The sequence below is a fragment of the Periplaneta americana genome, chromosome 2 (genome assembly GCF_040183065.1).
Source record: "Periplaneta americana isolate PAMFEO1 chromosome 2, P.americana_PAMFEO1_priV1, whole genome shotgun sequence".
Classification (NCBI taxonomy): Eukaryota; Metazoa; Arthropoda; class Insecta; order Blattodea; family Blattidae; genus Periplaneta; species Periplaneta americana.
Window position 1 is genome coordinate 101,540,882 of NC_091118.1, and position 21,283 is coordinate 101,562,164.

The window sequence follows — 21,283 nt, forward strand, 5'->3', positions numbered from 1 at the left end:
AGAAAGGATGATGCTATAACTGATCAGGAAGAGAAAAAGGAATTGGTTGGGTCACTGGGTGAGAAGAAACTGCCTACTGAAGGATTCACTGAGAGGAATGATGAATGGGAAAAGAGTTCTGGGCATAAGAAATCAGATGATAGACGACATTAAGATATATGGATCATACAAGGAGACAAAGAGGAAGGCAGAAAATAGGAGAGATTGGAGAAAGCTGAGTTTTGCAGTGAAAGACCTGCCCTTGGGTAAAACACAATGAGTGAATGACCATGATGTGGAAAATTATCTAAGAAATTATGAGTTTAAAAGTAAGGGAAAAAGTAGGAAAAAAACCTATAAATCCGGTCCTTAGTTATAAGTATATTATCAAATTTTCTCTGTGGAATTTAATAGCAACAGCATATTCGTATATAATACATTGTCTATTGAAGACCAAATGCAGATTTAAAATTATATTTAACACTTGACTATAGCTGTGACAAACAGTGCAGCAAAAATGAATACACTGAAATGAATTCGTACCATTAGAAACTTTTCCATTTTGTCCTCCGCTTGTAGCAGGATTGTTAAACCTCTGACACTGTATTACAGCAGTAGTCAGCAGGAAGAAATGGTATGGCCCCTTAGCGAAAGTAATAATTGGGCCCCTTGAGTAGGAAATAAAAAATAATAGCAATAATAATAATAATAATAATAATAATAAAATAACTTACCTATTTGATGTTGAACAGAGGGACGAATTCCACTCAGTCATACATTTATTAACACTCTTTTCATAAATATTAGTCTCTATACTTTAGAGACGAACTTTTTTGGTACTCTGAGAAGACAGAATCGTAAATTGTATCTTCAAAATTAATCTCTGCCAAAATTTCATGTTCAGTACCCATTAATAGATCACGGAATTTCATGCACTAAAAGACCTGAAAATATGCATGAAACTATGCAGTGAAAACTGTTGAAATATGCATTAAAATTGAAGTACGAATGTATGCACTAAAAATACACTCTATAGGTTTATTTGGTGTAATAATATTATATAAATGAAAATAATAATTTAGAGTAACAATTGTCATTAAGCCATCATCATTTTTATTGAATCTATTTTTATATAAATTTATTATTTTACACACATCCAGAAAGATCTCTTGACATCACAATGATGTGACCAGTGCATGCTTCTAAGCGTGGTTGTGCAGGGAACTTGTTATAATGAAAATTTGCATACCATGTAATTCCACTGGCACAGGTGTTTGAATACATTGTTTTGTTTCATTGAAATCAGGGACATTAGCAATGTCGTCGTAACAATTTCATGACCTTAATACATGACTTGTTATAGGTGTCCAAGCCTCATGTTGAAGTGGAAAATGACTACTTATACACTAGGGAGAAGTATCTATTGTCATAGCAATTTTATTGCTCAACAGTAATGAACTAATTATTGGAATTTATTTCTCACATATTTTTTATATTGCTTGGAAATAATTATTTTTATCAGAGAAATAAAAAAATTAGGTAATAAATGGGGGGGGGTTGTTAATATATAAATTTAAATATACAAAATAAAGTTGCCTTCATTCAAACGTAAAAATTATGATCAGCAAAATTCCACTTGTAATTGGTCAATATACCAAATCAATAAAAACATGCAATTGCATGAATTTCCGTAGTTACTTATTGGTTGTGCAATGCAGTTTCTAATAAAATTAATTTATTAATTTTAACTTGAAAAATACATTCTCTGCAGATGCTTTGATCACAAACAATATCAGAGAAATTTTCATAGCATTTTCCAACTCGAAGATAGGGGCCAGAAATTTCACTTATTCATATTATCATTTCCAATTTCTTTTTTTGTTACCAGTGGAACTGAAATGTAATTACGTGAAACCCTGATAATACACCCCCATTTGTTACCCTATTCCGCATTATATGCTCTTTTTGTCCTGTCCCTTGATATCTCTATATAAAACCATGTAAAATCCACCGCTTAATACATTCATCATCCCATTTAATACACTCTTTCATCTGCTGAAAATTCTAAAAACTTTAAAGGATACTGAGAAAATTTTCCTAGACTTCTACATTTAACGTTAATGTCCGCATATTCAAGGATTTGTGAGTGTCTTTGTTTGGTGAATACAGTAGAATGGAATGCGACCCTTGAGTACCTGCAAGACTCAGAGTCTGAGGCAAATTCAGAGTCTGTCCTTTCTGGCAGTTTTAAATCACATTGTCAGTGAAGACTTGACAAAAAGGAAGTGGAAGCGGTAGACATTCCAAATCCTTCTCGCAACAAAGCTCTTGCAGCAGTGTCTGTGATTCATAGATTCATTAATGTTTCTAGTAGTCAAATTACTGATGTAACTTCTGATTTAAATCGTGTGAAAAATGCAATTATTCATAGGGTACTGGATTAAGTGCAACACAGAAAACCATTTTTTACCCTTTTTTTTTAAATAAAGGGGCACTTTAATTTTTAATACAGTGTATTTTGTTATGACATTTTCTGAAAGGAAAGAAAATAAAATAATCTTTTATCCTGCATAATTACAATATTTTCCTTAAATTTCTTCAAAAAAATGTTTATGCTGATTCATAACTTTGTGTTAAAATTAAAAAAAAAAAATTAAAATAAAAAAATTACCCACTTTCGCCAATACGCAGTCCTTTTTAATACGCTAATTTTATGCAGTTCCTTGAGCATCTTATCGAGGTTTCACTGTAGTTTCGAAATTTTCTTAACACTTTCTTCTCATCCTTTAGCTTTATTTTGCTTAGCACAGCTACTTTCAAAACACCTCATTACTAATGGTAAGTTAACAGAGAGGAGTGCTAATAATTAAATTCATTGTTTACTCTTTAGCAGTTCTTAGTGTTTTTTGGTTGGGCTCGTATGTAGATGTCGTGGTTACTTTGTCAACAAAGTGACATTGAAACATGTGTTCAGGTTTCTGCCTAGCAACAATCTTGATATATTGTAATTTTTATTCGATTGTTTAATTAATAAGTCGGTATATTCGCAATCACACTCACATTCATACAAAAAAAAAAATAGTAACTTACAGTAGACTCACTAACATGATAACTTATGTTTGAATGTCGAGTGAATGCTGTTGAACATTTTGTAGCGTATGATGGTGAAATCCATTGTTGTAACAATTGTTAGATACAATTTTATTAAACATTATTCTATGACAGTACTTCGATACACACACACACACAAAATAAAGGAATCTAGCATCTTTGGTGTAATATTATAATTTATAAAAATAATTATTAAAATGTAAATTATTTGAATGACCATTTTTACGTCAGTTGTAATGGTTGTAAAATAAGAGGAAAAAAGCATGCATGAGAACTGAAAATCCGCAGACTTCCCAAGCTGCACTTCAAGCAGTATTTGGATAAGAGAGTGAAAGAGAAATAGGAAGCACATGGGTATAGCTGAGGAAGAGTACTGTAGTCAAACCAGGAAGGACAGAATAACAATTATTGTTGAGTGATTAAAGTTTTACTTCAAAAATTAATACTTGATACATACATACATACATGCATGTTCTGCCCATGGGGAGGTCTTTCACTGCAAACCTAGCATTTTCCAAACTTTTCTATTTTTTGCCTTCCTCTTAGTCTCCACATATGATCCACACATCTTAATGTCGTCTATCATCTGATATCTTCTTCTGCCTCAAACTCTTCTCCCGTTCATGATTCCTTCTAGTGCATCCTTCATTAGGCAGTTTCTTTTCAGTCAGTGACCCAACCAATTCCTTTTTCGCTTTCTGATCAGTTTCAGCATCAGTTTTTCTTCACCTACTCTTTCCAACACAACTTCATTTCTTATTCTGTCTGTCCACTTTACATGCTCCATTCTTCTCCATATCCACATTTAAAATGCTTCTATTCGTTTCTCTTCATTTCATCGTAATGTCCATGTTTCTGCCCCATGCAATGCCACACTCCACACAAAGCTATTCATTAGTCTCTTCCTTAGCCGTCTGCAGAAGATGCTCCTTTCTCTATTAAAAGCTTCCTTTGCCATTGCTATCCTTTTGACTTCCTGGCTGCAGCTCATGTTACTGCTTATAGTACATTCCAAGTATTTGAAGCTGATCACTTGCTCTACTGCCACATTTAAAATTCGCAAGTTTACCTTTATTTTTCTTGTGACAACCATGGTCTTCGTCTTGTTTGCATTTATCTTCATCCCATACCGCTCACAGCTGTCATTTAGCTCCAGTAGCATATCTCTTAACATCGTCTCCTCTTCTGCTAACAATACCATATCAGCAGCAAATCTTATATACTTTATTCTTCCTCCTACTTTTACCCCTCACATGTTCTAAAAACAGTTCTTCACCAAATCCCTCAAGTAGAATACTTGATTTGACCTTACACTTATTATTATTATTATTATTATTATTATTATTATTATTATTATTATTATTATTATTATTATTACTGGTATTACTTTTCTTCTTGTCACCATTTTGAGATCCCCGGCAGCCACCAGATTGTCTGTGTTAAAAGCCCTGGTAGTCAGGTAACATCCATTCCAGTTGTCACAGATGTTACATTTTTACTATTTTCAAACTTTGTATATTGAAAATGAAATGACTTGTGTCAACTTTTATTATTAGAATCAATTTAGGAGATCAGTATCATTTTACAGGAAAAAAATTGTTTGCATAAAATGTATTATTATTGCAGAAAATAAAGAAGAGGTTCCGTCACAGATGTTACAAAGATTTGTGAACTCATTTTACACACTATTAACAAAAAAATTAAAAGAACAGGCCCCTACCTCAAGCAAAAAGAGATTCATTCTCATAGTGTCCATGTGAAAGCTATGCAAATCTCATGGCATCCAGTTAGTTCACAAAAACATAGTCGGTAAATATTTTATAGCTGTTTCTTCCATGTCCCGGATGTTATACATTTTGTTACGGATGTTACAGATGAGTTAATGTCCTTCATTTTTCCAGTTTCAAAACAACTGTGACATCTCTAACTCAAAGTATTCACTTGAACTGTAAGATTCTTCTTGTTCTTCTTATCATGTATTAAACCTGGTGGCCTGTTACAGTCTCACTCCATCGTTTCATTGGGCAGCTCAAAGGTCTAATTCCTAAAGGGCGATAATTTAGTGCTTGGAGTGGTATCCTTGTTCTAGGCATCCTGAGTATATGAAATTTCCATTTCTGTCTATAATTTTGAATTTTCTCTCAATTCTTATATTTTTTGGACAAGAGAAGGTTTGAAAATGTTATTAATGGTATTCATTGCGTAGGTAGTTAAAGTAATTCAATTTTGTAGAAATGTCTTTTTCTTGTTTATAGCTCAAATGATAACCTAAATATTTAAAACATGAGACCTGTTCTACAGTTTTAATATGAAGGCAAATTTTGCTGCGGAGATAACTTTTTCTGCTGAATCCCATTACTTTAGTTTTATTAACTGAAATTTCCAATGTGTATTCCTCAGAAATGAGTTGTAATTGGAAAACAGGACTTTGGAGGCCAGCCTCAGAATCTGGTAATAATATTACATTATTGCAAACAGTAATATATCTAACTTTAAATGATTTCTATTAATGTTCAAATTACCATGTTTTGTTCTTTTCCAGTTTCTAATCATATGATCCATGTATATATATATATATATATATATATACAGGGTGTTTCAAAAATACGGGGCATAATTTCAGGTACGTATTTCCCACATGTAGACAATCAAAATAGTTCATTACAACATGTGTCCGGAAATGCTTTATTTCCGAGTTATGGCCTTCACAACATTGAAATTCACCGGAACGTTTTTCTTCTTTCCACAGGTTGTTGTCGTCAAAGGAGACATTAAGAGGGCACTCTGACAGTTCATTCCGAGGTGAAGGTTACATTCAGTGTTGTGTAGGCGTTAGACTGTGCGACATGTATTCAAATCAAGAGCTGGCAGAGATACACTTCATGTACGGTAAGGCGGACGGCAATGCTGCGTTGGCTCGTCGTTTGTACCAGGAGAGGTACCCACAGCGACAATGTCCAGATCGGAAGACATTTGTACGTCTCCATTACCGTCTGTGCGAGTATGGAAAATTTAACTCTCCTGGTTTGGGAAGGGGACGACCAAGATCTACAACTCCAGAAGTACAGGAGGAGATTCTGGAGGCTGTGAACATGACTCCTTCGATCAGCACTCGAAGGGTAGTGTTGCAAGTCAGTGTTCCTCATACGACTGTCTGGAGACTGTTGAAAGAGTATTAATTATATCCTTATCGTTTGCAACGTGTGCAGGCCCTGTCACCAGCAGATTACCCTGCACGAGTTAGGTTCTGTCAGTGGTTCTTGCAGCAGTGTGGTGTAAATCCGAACTTTCCTGCCTTAGTATTATTTACAGATGAAGCACAGTTCACGTGAGATGGCATAACAAATTTCCACAATCAGCATGTATGGGCGTATGAAAACCCACGTGCAACTATTCCATCTCATCACCAGGTGCGGTTCTCCCTCAACATGTGGGCCGGTATCATTGGTGATCGATTAGTTGGACCCCATGTACTTGTAAACAGACTTAACGGGGCAGGCGTACACAAACTTCCTGGAAAACACCATACCTCATGTTTTAGAAGACACTCCACTGATCAATCGTCAACACATTCACTTCTTGCATGATGGCGCTCCTGCACACTTCAGTCGTACGGCTCGCTGGTACTTGGATCGAAGGTTTCGTGATCGATGGATAGGTAGAGGTGGCCCAATTGCTTGGCCTCCACGCTCACCTGATCTGAACCCTCTCGATTTCTACTTGTGGGGCCATTTAAAATCATTGGTTTATTCGTCTCCGGTGCCTGATTTGGAATCCCTTCGGAATTGAATTGTGGCATGTTCTGAGTACATACGCAATACTCTTGGAGTTTGGGATCGTGTTCGCAGGTCAATGAGACATCGATGTGAGGTCTGTATTCAAGCAGGAGGTGGACATTTTGAACATCTTCTGAAATGACAACGACCTGCGGAAAGAAAAACGTTCTGGTGAATTTCAATGTTGTGAAGGCCATAACTCGGAAATGAAGCATTTCCGGACACATGTTGTAATGAACTATTTTGATTGTCTACATGTGGGAAATACGTACCTGAAATTATGCCCCGTATTTTTTAAACACCCTGTATATATATATATATATATATATATATATATATATATATATATATACTAATGGGAATAGGCTACAACCTTGATGGACACCTTGATTAATTGATTTTCACTCAGTTTGAGTGTTTCCAGTACATACTGAAATATAATTTCCGCAATATAAATTATAGGTTGCATTTATTAATCGGTTTGGAACATGATCTTCTTTCAGGATTTCAAATAATTTTTTTCTACTAACTTTATCAAAAGCCTTTTTAAAATCGATGAAAGCCAAATATGTCTCTCTATTAAACTCTCTTTGTTTTTCTATTATCATTTTTAGAGTAACGTACCCATCAGCACATGATCTATCTTTTCGGAATCCATTTTATTCTTCCATTAATTTGATTTCATAAAATCTATATAATTTTTCTTTTAAACATTTTGTGTAAATTTCATATCCTGAATTTAGAAGTTTAATACATCTATAATTTTCACATTCATTCCTATCTCCTTCTTAAAAAATTGGTATTACCAGAGCCTTATGCCAAATATCATGGGAGCTTTCTCCATCTAAAATTCTGTTATATAATGTTAATAGTCGTGTTTTGAATTCACTGTTGGTATACTTCTAACGTTCCATATTAACATTGTCACATCCTGGAGCTTTGTTGTTCTTGCACTGCTTTAGAACATAATTCATCTATGGTAAAGTATTCATGATGATCATTATTTGAAGTTGGACAATTACCAAGTAATGTCTCATTATTCCATAATTGCTCAAAATATTTTATCCATATATTTTTATCAGTTACTTCAATTTTGGCAGTCTCTTTAACATCATAATTCAGAAATTTTAAAAATTTGTAAGTTTTAGGATTAGGTCTTGTTAAATCAGTTTCTAAATCTGAGACAAACTTACTCCAGTTACTTCTATGACTTTTCTAACTTCTCTTTTGGTTACTGCTTTTTGTGTTTATAATTGATCTCATCTTCAATTTTACTTGTGTTTAGAAATCATTTAAAAGCCATTCGTTTTTCTTCTCTAATTTTGCCAAGTTCTTCATCCCAATTCCTGATTCCATGTTTTCTGGTTCATTTTCGCTTAAAAGCAAGAGATTCTTTAACAGCCTCATGCAAAATGCTTTGTAGAAATTTCCATTCTCCCTCCACTGTTCTGCTGTCTGTTACATTAAGTTTTTCATTAATTCTCTTTTCATAAAGCCATTTAATACTGTAGTTATTCAAAAGTGAAACTTTGTAATGATTTTGAGCTAAGCCTTTCTTAGTCTTGTTGATAGTGGCCTTCTTACAACTTTTAAACCATTTTGGTCGAAAACGTGCAGGAGCAACTACTAAGTAATGGTCTGATTCAATTTAAAACTTCTAAACACTCGTATATCCAGAAGAGTTTCTGTTAATTTTATAGTAGTTATAATTTAATCTATTAATGAGGTTTGTCTTCGTGCAGACCATGTATATTTATGTGAATCTTTATGTTTAAAGAAGGTATTCATTATCCTGGGTTTATTATATGTCACAAAATCTATTAATTTTTATCCATTTTTACATGATTTTTCTTCATCATATGGCCCGACATGAAATTATATTTTATTATTACCTAGATCAGCGTTTAGATCTCCCATAACCATTAAATAATCATTCTTTGGTATACCTTCTGTAACTTTCTGGAGATCATTATAAAACATTGTGCTTTCATTGTCTTTTCCATCTACAGGTGAATAAACTGCTATTATGCTTAAATATCCTCTAAATATTTTTTTTATTGTTTCTAATATTCTGTCACTCCAAAATTTATAACCAACTGGGGCATTCCATGTCAAATCAACACAAAAAAGTGGACTTTTCAACCCGACCACCTCAGATTTTCATTAAATTTGGTGGGATGGTAAAGAACCTTAAGTTAAGTAATTATGTAAAATGTTAGCCCTCAATAATGCACGATATCCATACAGCAATTCTGTCAATACAAGAAAAAAATGTAAAAATGTCGCATACTATGTCAACAAAAATAATTCATAACTTCTCTTCTAATTGAGGTAGAATCTTAAACTTGGGCTTATTTTAAAGCTAAGGGATCATACTTTTCAATAAAAATAGGTTTGCATCGAAGTATCGAATTCTTTACTGAATGGTCACGTGAATCACATTTTAACATTGAATATCTAAAAATGCAGGGCACAAATTATTTCGCGAAAAATATATGTTATAGAGGTAAGAGCATTCTCCCCTTGCTGTAAATTTCATTTTGGAAACGTTTCAGGAATACCAGTAAAAAAAATATATCAATGTATTGGTTTGTAGCATTTAAACCCGTCTTACACCAACACTGCATGCGCGCGAGTTCGTACTTGTCTGATAAGCTGCGTCGTCGATCTGTCAGGCCGTCATGAGTGGCAGTTTATACAGTCTTCAATTTATACAAAACGTGCAAACTGTTTCAAGTGCAGTGTCGTTAGTTTTCGTAGTATGTGGTAGTTTTGTGCGATGTAATGGAGTCGCGTTTTAAGTTATAGGCCTATGTTTGCTGCAATTCCTTCGAGAAATCAGGGCATTGTAATTAGAGGAAAAATTTAAGAAATGTTATATCGTGGATGCTTAATGTATTTCCTGATTTAAAACAGGAACAAAATGTGTGCGCTTTGTGTCGCAAAGGAATAAAAATATAATATGATGCTATTACGCAGAATCCTTAGAATGACTCCAGTAATGAAGAATACGTTGACGCTACAGCAAATGTAAGTTCATTAAATACAAGTCTTTTTGATCAAGGTGTGTTTCTTATTAAACAAGAAAGACTAGAACAAGAGAAATATAAGAGACAGAAATTTGAAAATATTGTAAAAGACAAATTCTTCGATATTAAAGATGCCGAGGAACCAGGACCTTTCTGATTCTGAAATTTTGTCTCAGTTGCAGGAAATTTTTCAAAATTCAGGTAAAAGTGAGAAAATCACCATTTTAACACTACTAACTAAAAGCTGGAGCGTAAATAATATAAAAAAGAGTTTCTTTCAGCTTTCGAATACACAATTCGGAAAGCCAAAGTCCTGGCAAAGGGAAAAGGAATTTTGTGTTCACCAAATCCGAAACCTGGAAAACCCTTGCTCGCGGCTGTTGCTGGTAAAGTTAAAGAATTCTGTTGTTCTGACGAGATAAGCAGAATGATGCCTGGTAAGAAATATTTGTTGCGATTAAAGAATCCGGGAGTAAATCACATGAGCAGAAATTAATTATATGCAGTGTTTAAAAATTCTAACCCTGACCAAATAAATTGTATTCTAGCTGGAGTTAGTGGACTATACTGTCTGTGTTTGTGTCCTTATTAGAATGTAAAACTTATGCCGGAAACAATTTATTAAAGTTTCAGGTCTACGTGGATTTCAAGAAAATTTTTCTTTATACCTTCCAACTTAACATTTCTTGCCTACTATGGTGTGCAATCCTCCTCATATAAATTGCTTGTTCAGGAAATGTACAGGATGTCCTGAAACATTCAAAATAAGAGAGGGTTTAGAGAAATGTTTCGTGTAAAACTTCAGTGAATCAGTGACCTACAAGCAGTGGATGACGACTAACCAATCAACGCTTGAGACTATAATGAAACCCACAGACAAATTTTTCGACTGTCTCTTGGAGAAACTTGGTGATTTACTGACTCATTTATATCATCTGAACAAAGTAAGTTTCTACGTGATATGAAATCATTTCTACAGCCATGCCTACTTGTTGTGTTATGCGACTTCGCTGAAAACTATTATTTCGTAATCCAAGATGAAATTCAGTCATATCATAGGACTAATGTGCAGACAACCATTCATACTTCCGTAATATATTATAACGAATCGTCATCCGATACAGTCTCTATTAAAAATCTGGTAATAATTTCACACTGCCCGAAATATGACACTACAGCTGTACATCTGTTTCAAAAATATCTAATGGAGTCATTAAAACAAACATCTGTAATTCACAACAAAAATTATGTATTTCTCCGATGGATTCTCTGCTCAGTATAAAAATAGGAAAAAATTTCCTGAACCTCACATTACATGAAGAAGATTTTGGATTTCCAACAGAATTGCATTATTTTTGCATATCGCATGGCAAAAGAGCATGCGACGTTGTAGGTGGGACACTTAAAAGGTTTGCGGCTTGTGCTAGTTTGCAGAGACCATCCGATAAACAAATAACTACACCTAGGGAATTGTACGACTGGACAAGGGATCATCTCCCAAACATTAATACCGTTTATGTGACTGAAAAAGGCTATACTGAAGAGGAAAAAAAAGCTTGCTCTTCGATTTGCAAAATCCACTGCAGTGCCTGAAACACAAGTTTCATACAGTCCTGCTGTTTAGGATGGGTATTATACTTGCTAAGCAGTTTCAAAATGCAGCTGAAACACCGCATCATCCTGTCTGGAAAGATGATCAGGCTATTTCATCTCAGCAATGAAAGGTAACATTTCTTACAGAACTTCAGGTTTAACAAAATCCTTGTGACAATAATTTATTTCAGGTAATAATTAAAAAAATTCGAATTATGTACTAAATGTTATATTACATAGCGACATTCAAGAATATGATCAAATATAATTAAATACAACGAATGTGTGGGACATAATTATCGCGACTTATACGGTTAGCTTACGCTTGCTGTGACATAATAATTTTTATCTTTGTAACCTATGATGATTCCAAGTTGAAACTTATCAGTTCATTATATCACTAATTGAGGCGTACTATATATTTTTTTCATTAAAATAGAACCCCCGCATTTTTAAATATGAATATATGAAAATTGATTCACCATGTTTTTTAGTGTAATTGAATACATACAGAAAACAATATAATCAATAAAAACTATCACATATTAAGAATGTATCACCCAATTTTTGTAAATTTATCTGGAGACGTTGCTGAGATATATAATTTTAATTGAAGCAACGTGCTTACAAAAATGTGATTTTTCTTCATGTTTGAAACGCCACTGACAGAAAACGAAAAGCACAGGACATATGAAACTCGGCAGTTTTAGTTAGCGCGGCAGGTACAACAAACCCTCAAAATTTGAAAAAAATCTGAGTCTGTCAGGTTGAGCGCCTTGTTGATTTGATATGGAATGACCCAACTATTTTGTTCTTAAATTACTTATGTATCGTTAAAGCTACTCCTGATTGTGCGCGTGTGACTTAGATGGGATTCCACTATAAATTTGTATATAATTCTGTGTTTTGCTTTCTACCTTTTGATTTTCGTTTTGTTTCTGTAATTGTACCAAAATGTATTTTCTGATTAAGTTACCATCAAGCTGTTCTTTCTTATGAAAAATACAATGTACGTTCCATGTAGCAGTCCACACCTGTGGAGTAACGGTTAGCGCGTCTATCCGCGAAACCAGGTGGCCCGGGTTCGATTCCCGGTCGGGGCAAGTTACCTGGTTGAGGTTTTTTCCGGGGTTTTCCCTCAACCCAATATGAGCAAATGCTGGGTAACTTTCGGTGTTGGACCCCGGACTCATTTCACCAGCATTATCACCTTCATTTCATTCAGACGCTAAATAACCTAAGCTGTTGATAAAGCGTCGTAAAATAACCTACTAAAATAAAAAAAAAAACCCATGTAGCAGAACTAAATATATTTTCTTTTTTCCATCTCATGTCCGTTTTTATAGCCTGATTATCGTCATAATTTTCCATCCAGCATTTAATTGTAGTGAGACTTGAAAGCAATTGTTTAGTCCTTCCAGTTGGTTGCTAGCCAAGAGAAATCAAGTCCAGTGGTGGGGTTGCCACCTTTAGCCTCTGAACAGGTTGAGGATACAGCATTTTCTCTGCATCTGATGGAACAGTTACTCAGTCCCCATTGCCTTTTCTGTAGAACAGAATGCACCACGGGCAGGTAAAGGGATTTGGGTTGGAGAGGTTATGGAATGCACATCACTACCCCTGCACCTCCTGAAAGATTGCTAATTGTTAATAGTAATTGGAATCTATTTAAAATAAATGGCAGAAAGAGTATAGTACAGAGTAAGAAGTTCCTTGATCCTGGAGCTCCTTAAAAACATACATTAACAGCTGATCTCTCTGATTAAGTGCAGCAAACTTTAGGGAAACAAAAGGTCCCATTACTTAGCCAAGACCACTTAGATTCAATGCCCAAAAAACTTGTAAAATACTTTCCTTTTGAAAATAAAACATTAGAATATTTAAATTTAGAGCCCTATCTATGTCTTACACTAATAATAAACAAATATTTCTGAAAAAAAATTTTTCATTGGAATTCCCAGAATGGCTGTTAATAAATTTGGAAACTATCTCTTACCTCAGAAATCAGAAGGAAGTAAGTCCAAAATCTCCGTATTGAGAGATAATGACACTACAGTAGGAAAACAGAACACAAGTGTGGAATATCTTATCATTGAGCTCCATCACTGCTTAGGAGTTTCGTAATTAGTTGCAAAATAAATAGTTGTGTTACTGTCATGTAAATATTGGTTTGTTTTCGCTACACAGTTGAAATATAGTCTGCAAACAAGCTGCACTGAACATCAGCTTTAAGTAAATGAGACTTCAAGCAGATGAAAATTAGGTCTTTAAAAAAACTATAGTTGATATTGTGAAACAGGTATTCAGCCCATTAGCATGTTTTCTGGGTTGCTGCAAAACTAATCTTTTCCAAAATATTTTATACTTGATGTTCTTGTTGTACTTAAATTGTCATTCTTTTTCTTCTTAATTTCCTCATCTACTTATTCTTCTTTTCTGCTCAATTATGTGACCCATATAAAATTGTTAGAATTGCCAGATTATGTAAGTTTTCATTCATTCAGATTACATAAGTTTTCATGTTACTTTTAGAGTTTTCCTCCTTTAAATATTGTTGCTTGTTCAACAGAATGTTGAAATTGTTCTCGTTTCTTTTCAATGTCTTTGTCAACACCATTGACAATATAACTTGCAGGTCTCTGGCATAGTCTTGAGGTAATAAGTGGGATTCGTGATCAGAGATTGCACTCAGACAGGAGTTCAAATCTACTAAGCTGGTTGCGCGTTTTCCGAGGTTTTCCTCAACTATAAGGCGAATATCAGATAATCCCTCAACAAATTCTCAGACTCATTTCGTCAAATACCATTTCTCTGTCACTAATCTCATCCATGGATTTGTATTTGAAATATTGTCGTTATTAAATAAATATTTTGAAACATCATAAACATAGGGCTACTCACTTTAGCCGTGAATCGTTATTTAAACATTAAAATGGCCCACACAAAGTCATGTAATTGACGCAGTGTGTTTGTAATTTTAAATAAATCCTGAAGCCTTGAATTATGTGAGGGCGGCAATGAACCTGTGGGTTCCTTAAAAGCAATTTGTAAGTAAGTAAGTATATGTATCTTTTGCACTAAAAATTTCTTCACTTATCCTTGTTTTGTGAATGTGTTTTTCACAGGTAATGCTTATTTTCTCTTATGCCTAGCAGTACTTTTTATTATATTTCAAGATGAAGAGAAAATATTTTTCAGATATCTGTGAACACAGAAACCACAATTTTGATTGCATTCTGCAGTCCGCTCAATTCTTCTGTTAATTTATGTGCATGTTAAAAGAAAATTCTTTACTGCAATGAATATTGCAATTGTTACTATGTTGAAGATATGCAGGATAATATTTGCAACTTCATATATTGCATTTCAGATTGGAATTGACGAAATACAGAGTGATCGGTGTTCATTCTATACCATATGAGGACGATCAATCTGCAGACTACAACTATGAAAATGATCACGACACCTCGGAATATTGTCCAAATGTTGCTGTAAGTGTTACCTGTTGTCAGGTTTTCAAATAAAATATTTCGTATGAATATTTATTAAGTAATTATCTGAGTATCAACACCACCCTTTTCTCAGCTCTGACCAGTTGCTTATGTTTCTTATTGGAAGGCCAGAACTACTTCAACTTTCAGAATCTGCATGCATCTTTTGTACTATAAATCTATCATTTCTGTGCAGTCTTCACTGACTGACTGACAGTCCAGATGAACTGCTTCACTGTATTGTCATGAGATGCTCTGCGAAGTATGAGGTGAGATAAATGACAGACTGCATGGCTCAGATCAATGAGATGCACAGTTCAGAGTAACAAGATGAACTCCATTATGTTTTTACTTTTTAATACCTGCTCAGTGACGTTCTCTTTTGAGAAACTTAGATCCACAGGTAATGGACTTATTTTACGTGACAGTCATCAGACATCTTAAATGAATCCTTTCAGAAATAGCTGATTAGTACAAATTTATGTGCACTATAAAGTAGTATCGCTACTTTGTATATATATAAAAATACCCCCTCGTGTGTCTGAGATATATATATATATATATATATATATATATATATATAGACACACACACAAACAGGGGGAGGGGCATTACTGGGTTTGAACCTCTTCTTGTACGTTTTGAAAAAGAAAACGGCATATTTAGATTTGAGTATTTTTTATCCATAATCGTTTTCCCTTCTCTAATTTTTCACTGTCAAAGTAACAAAATCTACACCGACGTGAGTCCTACTACTGGTGCTTGATGCTGTGGCACGTCCGAATTATAACAATGCTATTTCATTATAGAGAGACCTCCTGCCTAGTACCAACTAATGTCGTGCATTACAGGCGGTATCTTCGATTCAAGTTTGTCGAGTACGGCGAAGTTCGATACTTGCCGATGTTCACTCTGCATAAGGAGGCCTGTCGTGTTCCACCTTGTTATAAAAATATTCGTTATCCTTCACTCATGTTTTAATCACTTAAGAATTTTAGCACATTTAATTTGTGAAACATACATATTGAAAAGATTGTTATGACTGTTCTGCAGTGCAGATGTTAAATATTGTGCTTTTGTTGATTTTAAGAGGGGTATTCACCCATTCGTTAGTTTGAGTTCTGACTTTATTGTGAAAAATTCGTTTAATGTTTTGTGTATTTGACAGTTCATATTTTAAATATAAATTTCACATCGTTCTGGCTTCTTTGAAACAATGGCAATTGTTTCTTCACAGCCACAGTGTGACGATGTTGTCGCGAACATTCTTCCTGGAACTAGTTTCACATCCCCCTGTGAAAACTCAGCTGATGATAATGATGATGGTGATAATAATAATAATAAATAATAGTAATAATAATAATAATAATAATACACAAAATTTAAAATACTGATAATATAAATTGTAAACAATTTTAAGGACAAAATTCTGCATATGCCACTGTGTGTATGTGTATTTATATATATATATATATATATATATATATATATATATATATATATATATATATATATATAGTGTAGTGTAGTGTGTGAAGCAGTGCATGTTACATCCAATCACAGCCTTTAAAGAAGACAAAAACAAATGTAAGTGCTGCGTCTCTTGATAACCGCTCTAACAGGAACTTGCACATGTAACATGTTCAGCACCCAATTCAATAGGGGACTGCTTGCCTCCTTTAGGCATTACTAAATAAGGACTGAAAGATTTAAACTTCGTAAAGTTGTAAGCCATGCTTTCTCAACCATAATGTACATCATGCCTACCCAAATATAGTTGATGTCATTTTTATTTTATAATGCATATACATCTGGACCCTGATAATAAGATATGTACAATTAAGTCAGCCTCACTGATCTAGTATTTACTAAATCCAGCCAAGAACAATGAATTTTGAAAGTTAACAATAATTGTTAGCATGACTAAATTAAAGTAAAACTATAATTTTATATCGTATATTCAGGACATGTAAAAGAATTCTGAGTCACACAAGCACTGTTACATATAATTACCTTCTTTTTGCGACCAAGTTCCTTTGCTTGTCATTAAATGCCTTAAGTGGACCATGGTTTCAGTTGGACCTCCAGAGAATATGTTGCATTAGATAATAATTAGTCCTCGGACAGATAGAGAAAGCAACCAAGTCCAAGTGCAGTAAGCCTTTCAAAGAGTGCAAGAACCTAACTAGGAACTACCACTATAAATTAATTAGAATTAGATATGGAATTTTTCGTGAAACTGTACTTCTTTTTTTCTCAGAATGATGATTTGGATGATGGTGATGATGGACCTGTTGATGACATGTTACCAAGTCAACAGGATGTACATAACAGCTTTGTACTGGAAGGAAGTGGTCACCTGGATGCTTTTCAAGGAGACAATCTTGTGGCTCCACCAAACAAGGTATGTTTTGTGCATGGTTGTAATGATCTACCGTAAATAAACTATTTTATGATTGTGCTAATGTTATCTATTATGGTGTTATATACAAAAATTTAGGTGTCTGCAGCACTAGCTTAGCAATTCCTACAGTCATTTGTTGCGTCTGTGACTGAAGTGTTAGGGCACTGATCTTCCATCCAAGCAAACTGGGTTTGATTTCCAGTCAGGTTGTGTTCGAATTTGTAGTGGACAAAGCAGACGTTGCAGAGGATGTTTCTCAGAGTACTCCCGTTTCCCTCTATCATTCCAGCAACACACTCCACCTCTCTCTCATTTCATCTGTCGTCCACAATAGTAAAAATAGGCTGGTGTGAAGTGTTGGGGGTAGTACAGATTTCCGATGCTGCTGTAGGAAGGCTTGGGGCTTTGAGCTCAGGGGGTTATCAGGGCTATTCCTGTGCAGACAGGTCCTGGCTCTATCAGGAGCTGAGGTAGGATGGCCCACTTGTCAGAATCGAATTCACAAATGCCACCCAGGCCACTTGTCAGACTTGGACAGTCATTGCGTGTAGGTTAGGTTAGGTTATGTCTTTAAGACGTCTTAAAGGCCTCCTGCACATCAACCTAAAAGGTTTATTGTGCATCCCCATTGGAATGGACACTAGTATTGTCTTTCAAAATCTGTTCCTTGGACTAGCAACAGCATTTTGGCTCCAACATTAGTGTCCATTCATAAATCTTCCCTTGTTAGGGAAAGGGAAAATATTTTCCTTTCTAGGAATGGACAGTCAAACAGGATATGTGAGGCAGTCTCTTCCTCCTGTACGCACATTCGACAGTTGGGTTCCTCTGTATAGAGTCCAACTGTGCATAGGTGTTTCCTGTAGTGACCATGACCAGTAATTAATGCAGCTATGCTTCTCATTCCTCTTCTGTCCAATTTGAGCAGAGATGAGGAGAGAGAGTTGTTTGAATCTAAGACCAGTTTTTGTCCAGGATAGGATTGCCACCTAATTCGGTGTCTTTCCTTAATCCATTCTTAACCAAGGTTTTGGCAGTGAGTAAACTGATTCCAACCATGGGTTCAGGTCCAACAAAGGGTATCTCATGCCCTTTTTGGCCAATTGATCTCCATATTCATTTCCCTGAATGCCTTGATGCCCTGGTACCCACCGCAGCTCTAGCTTGTTATGAGAAGACAGAGCATTCAGGCAATTCCTTACCAGTTTTGATTTCACCTGGTCTGAAGAAAGTGCTTTTAGAGCACTTTGACTATCTGTGAGGATGAGAATTCGTTTACCATGGTAATCCTTCTCAAGTCCTCTGAGTGTGCAGTTTAAAATGGCGAATACTTCCACCTGGAAAACTGTGCAGTATTCCCCAAGGCTTATAGTGAGATTGGCTATAGATGTTTGTGCTCAACTTCTCCTATGTGGGATCCATCCATGAACCAGACAAGTTGGTCACGTTCTATGTTAGGTGTAATTCCTCCAGTCCAGTCTTCTTGAGATCTGAGTGTTGCCTGGAATGGATGGAAGAAACAGTATTGGGTATTCATTAAGTCAGACCTCATACTCAGTACTGGAATATTCAGGAAATTTAAAATGGAGGCATGTCCAGTTGTTGAGCAGCTGTTTCTCCAATTTCCTGTTTGAACTAGACGATGGGCAGTAAGTCTAGCCTCCAATTGTAGATAGATGCCCATGGGTGGGAGTCGTCCTAACAAAGTCTCCAATGCAATGGTTGGTATACTTTTGAAGGCCCCTGTAGTACACAGACATGTTAATCTCTGTAGTTTGGTAAGCTTGCCTGCTATAGTAGTTTGTAATGTTTTGTGCCTCCAGATGATGGTGCTATAAGAAATCTGGTACCTAACTATTGCTACATACAGCCAATGGCTTATTCCAATAGTACGCTTGATGGTTAGAAGAGACCACCTGGCTCTACAGAGAGTATTATTTATGTCAGCGTTCCAGGTCACTTTCTTATCCAGTGTAATTCCTAGATATTTAACTGACTCGGAATAGTCCAGGATAGAATTGTCTAGTCTGAGTTTTCCTAGTCCTTATAGATTCCTCCTGTTGGTGAATGGAACAACTGTTTTGCTGGGATTGATAGAAAATTCTCTCCTGTATACACCAGTTGTGAATTTTCCTCTGTCCTCGATTCATTAAGTCTGAAATTTCCCAAAGACAAAGAGTGCTATGTCATCTGCATAGCCCTGTATATAGTAACCCTCCTGGGCCAGATCGTTGAGTAGACCATCCACTACGAGGCTCCAAAGGAGGGGAAATAATTTCCCCCCCCCCCCCGTGGGCATCCTCTTGTGGCGACAATCTCTCTTGTATCTCCAAGAAGGCTGGCTGATATATTTCTATACTTGAGCATGGAGTTTATCCAATTACAAAGAGAGTCATTGACTCCATGTTTGTGTGCGAATAGAATCATAAATTCATAAGAAGTATTGTCAAATGCACCCTCTTACTTACTTACGAACCTGAACTTTCCTAATGGCATATTCTAAAGCAAAGTTAAAAAGTAAAGGTGATAGTGCATCTCCTTGCTTTAGCCCACAGTGAATTGGAAAAGCATCAGATGGAAACTGGCGTATACGGACTCTGCTGTAAGTTTCACTGAGACACATTTTAATTAATTGAAGTAGTTTCTTGGGAATACCAAATTCAATAAGAATATTATATAAAACTTCTCTCTTAACCAAGTCATATGCTTTTTTGAAATCTATGAATAACTGATGTGCTGTACCCTTATACTCACATTTTTTCTCCCACATCTGTCGGATACAAATCTGATCAATAGTCAATCTATTACGCCTAAACCCACACTGATGATCCCCAATAATTTCATCTACGTACGGAGTTAATCTTCTCTAAAGAATAGAATAACTCTTCTCGGGTTCTCAGCCAGGTGAGTTGGAGATTAGCTTCCAAGCTTTCGACGGCTAGCTCTGCCATCTTCTTCAGGGACGAAGATGGCAGAGCTAGCCGTCGAAAGCTTGGAAGCTAATCTCCAACTCACCTGGCTGAGAACCCGAGAAGAGTTATTCTATATCAAACCCCGGGAAAGCCTCAAGTCATACATTCTCTAAAGAATGTTTGATAAAATTTTGTATGACGTCAACAAAAGTGATATTCCTCGAAAGTTACCACAGTTAGTCTTGTTCCCCTTCTTAAAAATAGGTATAATTATGGACTCCTTCATTGTTCTGGTACAATTTCCTTTTCCCAAATAGCAAGTACAAGTTTATAAATTTTGCTAGATAATGCGCTCCCACCCTCTTGTATTAATTCTGCTGGGATTTGATCGATACCTGGAGACTTATACTTTTTCAGATTTTCTATAGCAATTTCGATTTCTGAAAGTGTGGGTTTGGGTATAAATGGCTCAGCAGTTTGTATTTGAATTTCGTCCCGATCATTTCTGTTTGGCCTATGTACATTTACTAGTTGCCCGAAATAGTTTTTCCATCTGTTCAGGATTGAATGAGAGCCTGCAAGCAAGTCACCATTCTCATCCTTGATCACATTTACCCTTGCCTGATATCCATTCTTAAATTCCTTTATACCCTTATATAAATCTCGAATATTTTTATTCTTACTATTTGTTTCTACCTCATTCAATTTTTCCTTCAAGTAACCTCTCTTTTTATTCCTAAGTGTACGACTTGCTTCCTGTCTTCCTCAACTGGATCCTGTAAGAATTTCAATTTTGCCTGTTTCCTTCTTTCTACTATCATGCAACAATCTTCATCAAACCACGATTTCTAGTTTCATAGTAACCTATGGTCTGCTCAGCTGCAATTTTGATACTATCGCTGATATTTTCCCACACACTATTAACATCTAGCTCTTTCTCAACTTCGTCAGAACTTGCTAAAGTGGCAAACCTATTCGAAACTTCGAC

At 35.4% G+C, this 21,283-nt stretch overlaps 1 protein-coding gene across 5 annotated transcripts in view; it reads left to right on the top strand.

Moving 5' to 3' along the window:
* Positions 1 to 21,283, top strand: part of barr (non-SMC condensin I complex subunit H) — a 152,569-nt gene that overhangs the window by 96,122 nt on the left and 35,164 nt on the right. For all 5 annotated transcript variants that reach the window (XM_069818218.1, XM_069818222.1, XM_069818221.1 and 2 more), the window contains 2 exons: positions 14,859 to 14,979; positions 17,240 to 17,383. In XM_069818218.1, the coding sequence (XP_069674319.1) occupies positions 14,859 to 14,979; positions 17,240 to 17,383 (265 nt within the window). The remainder of the gene's footprint in view (positions 1 to 14,858; positions 14,980 to 17,239; positions 17,384 to 21,283) is intronic.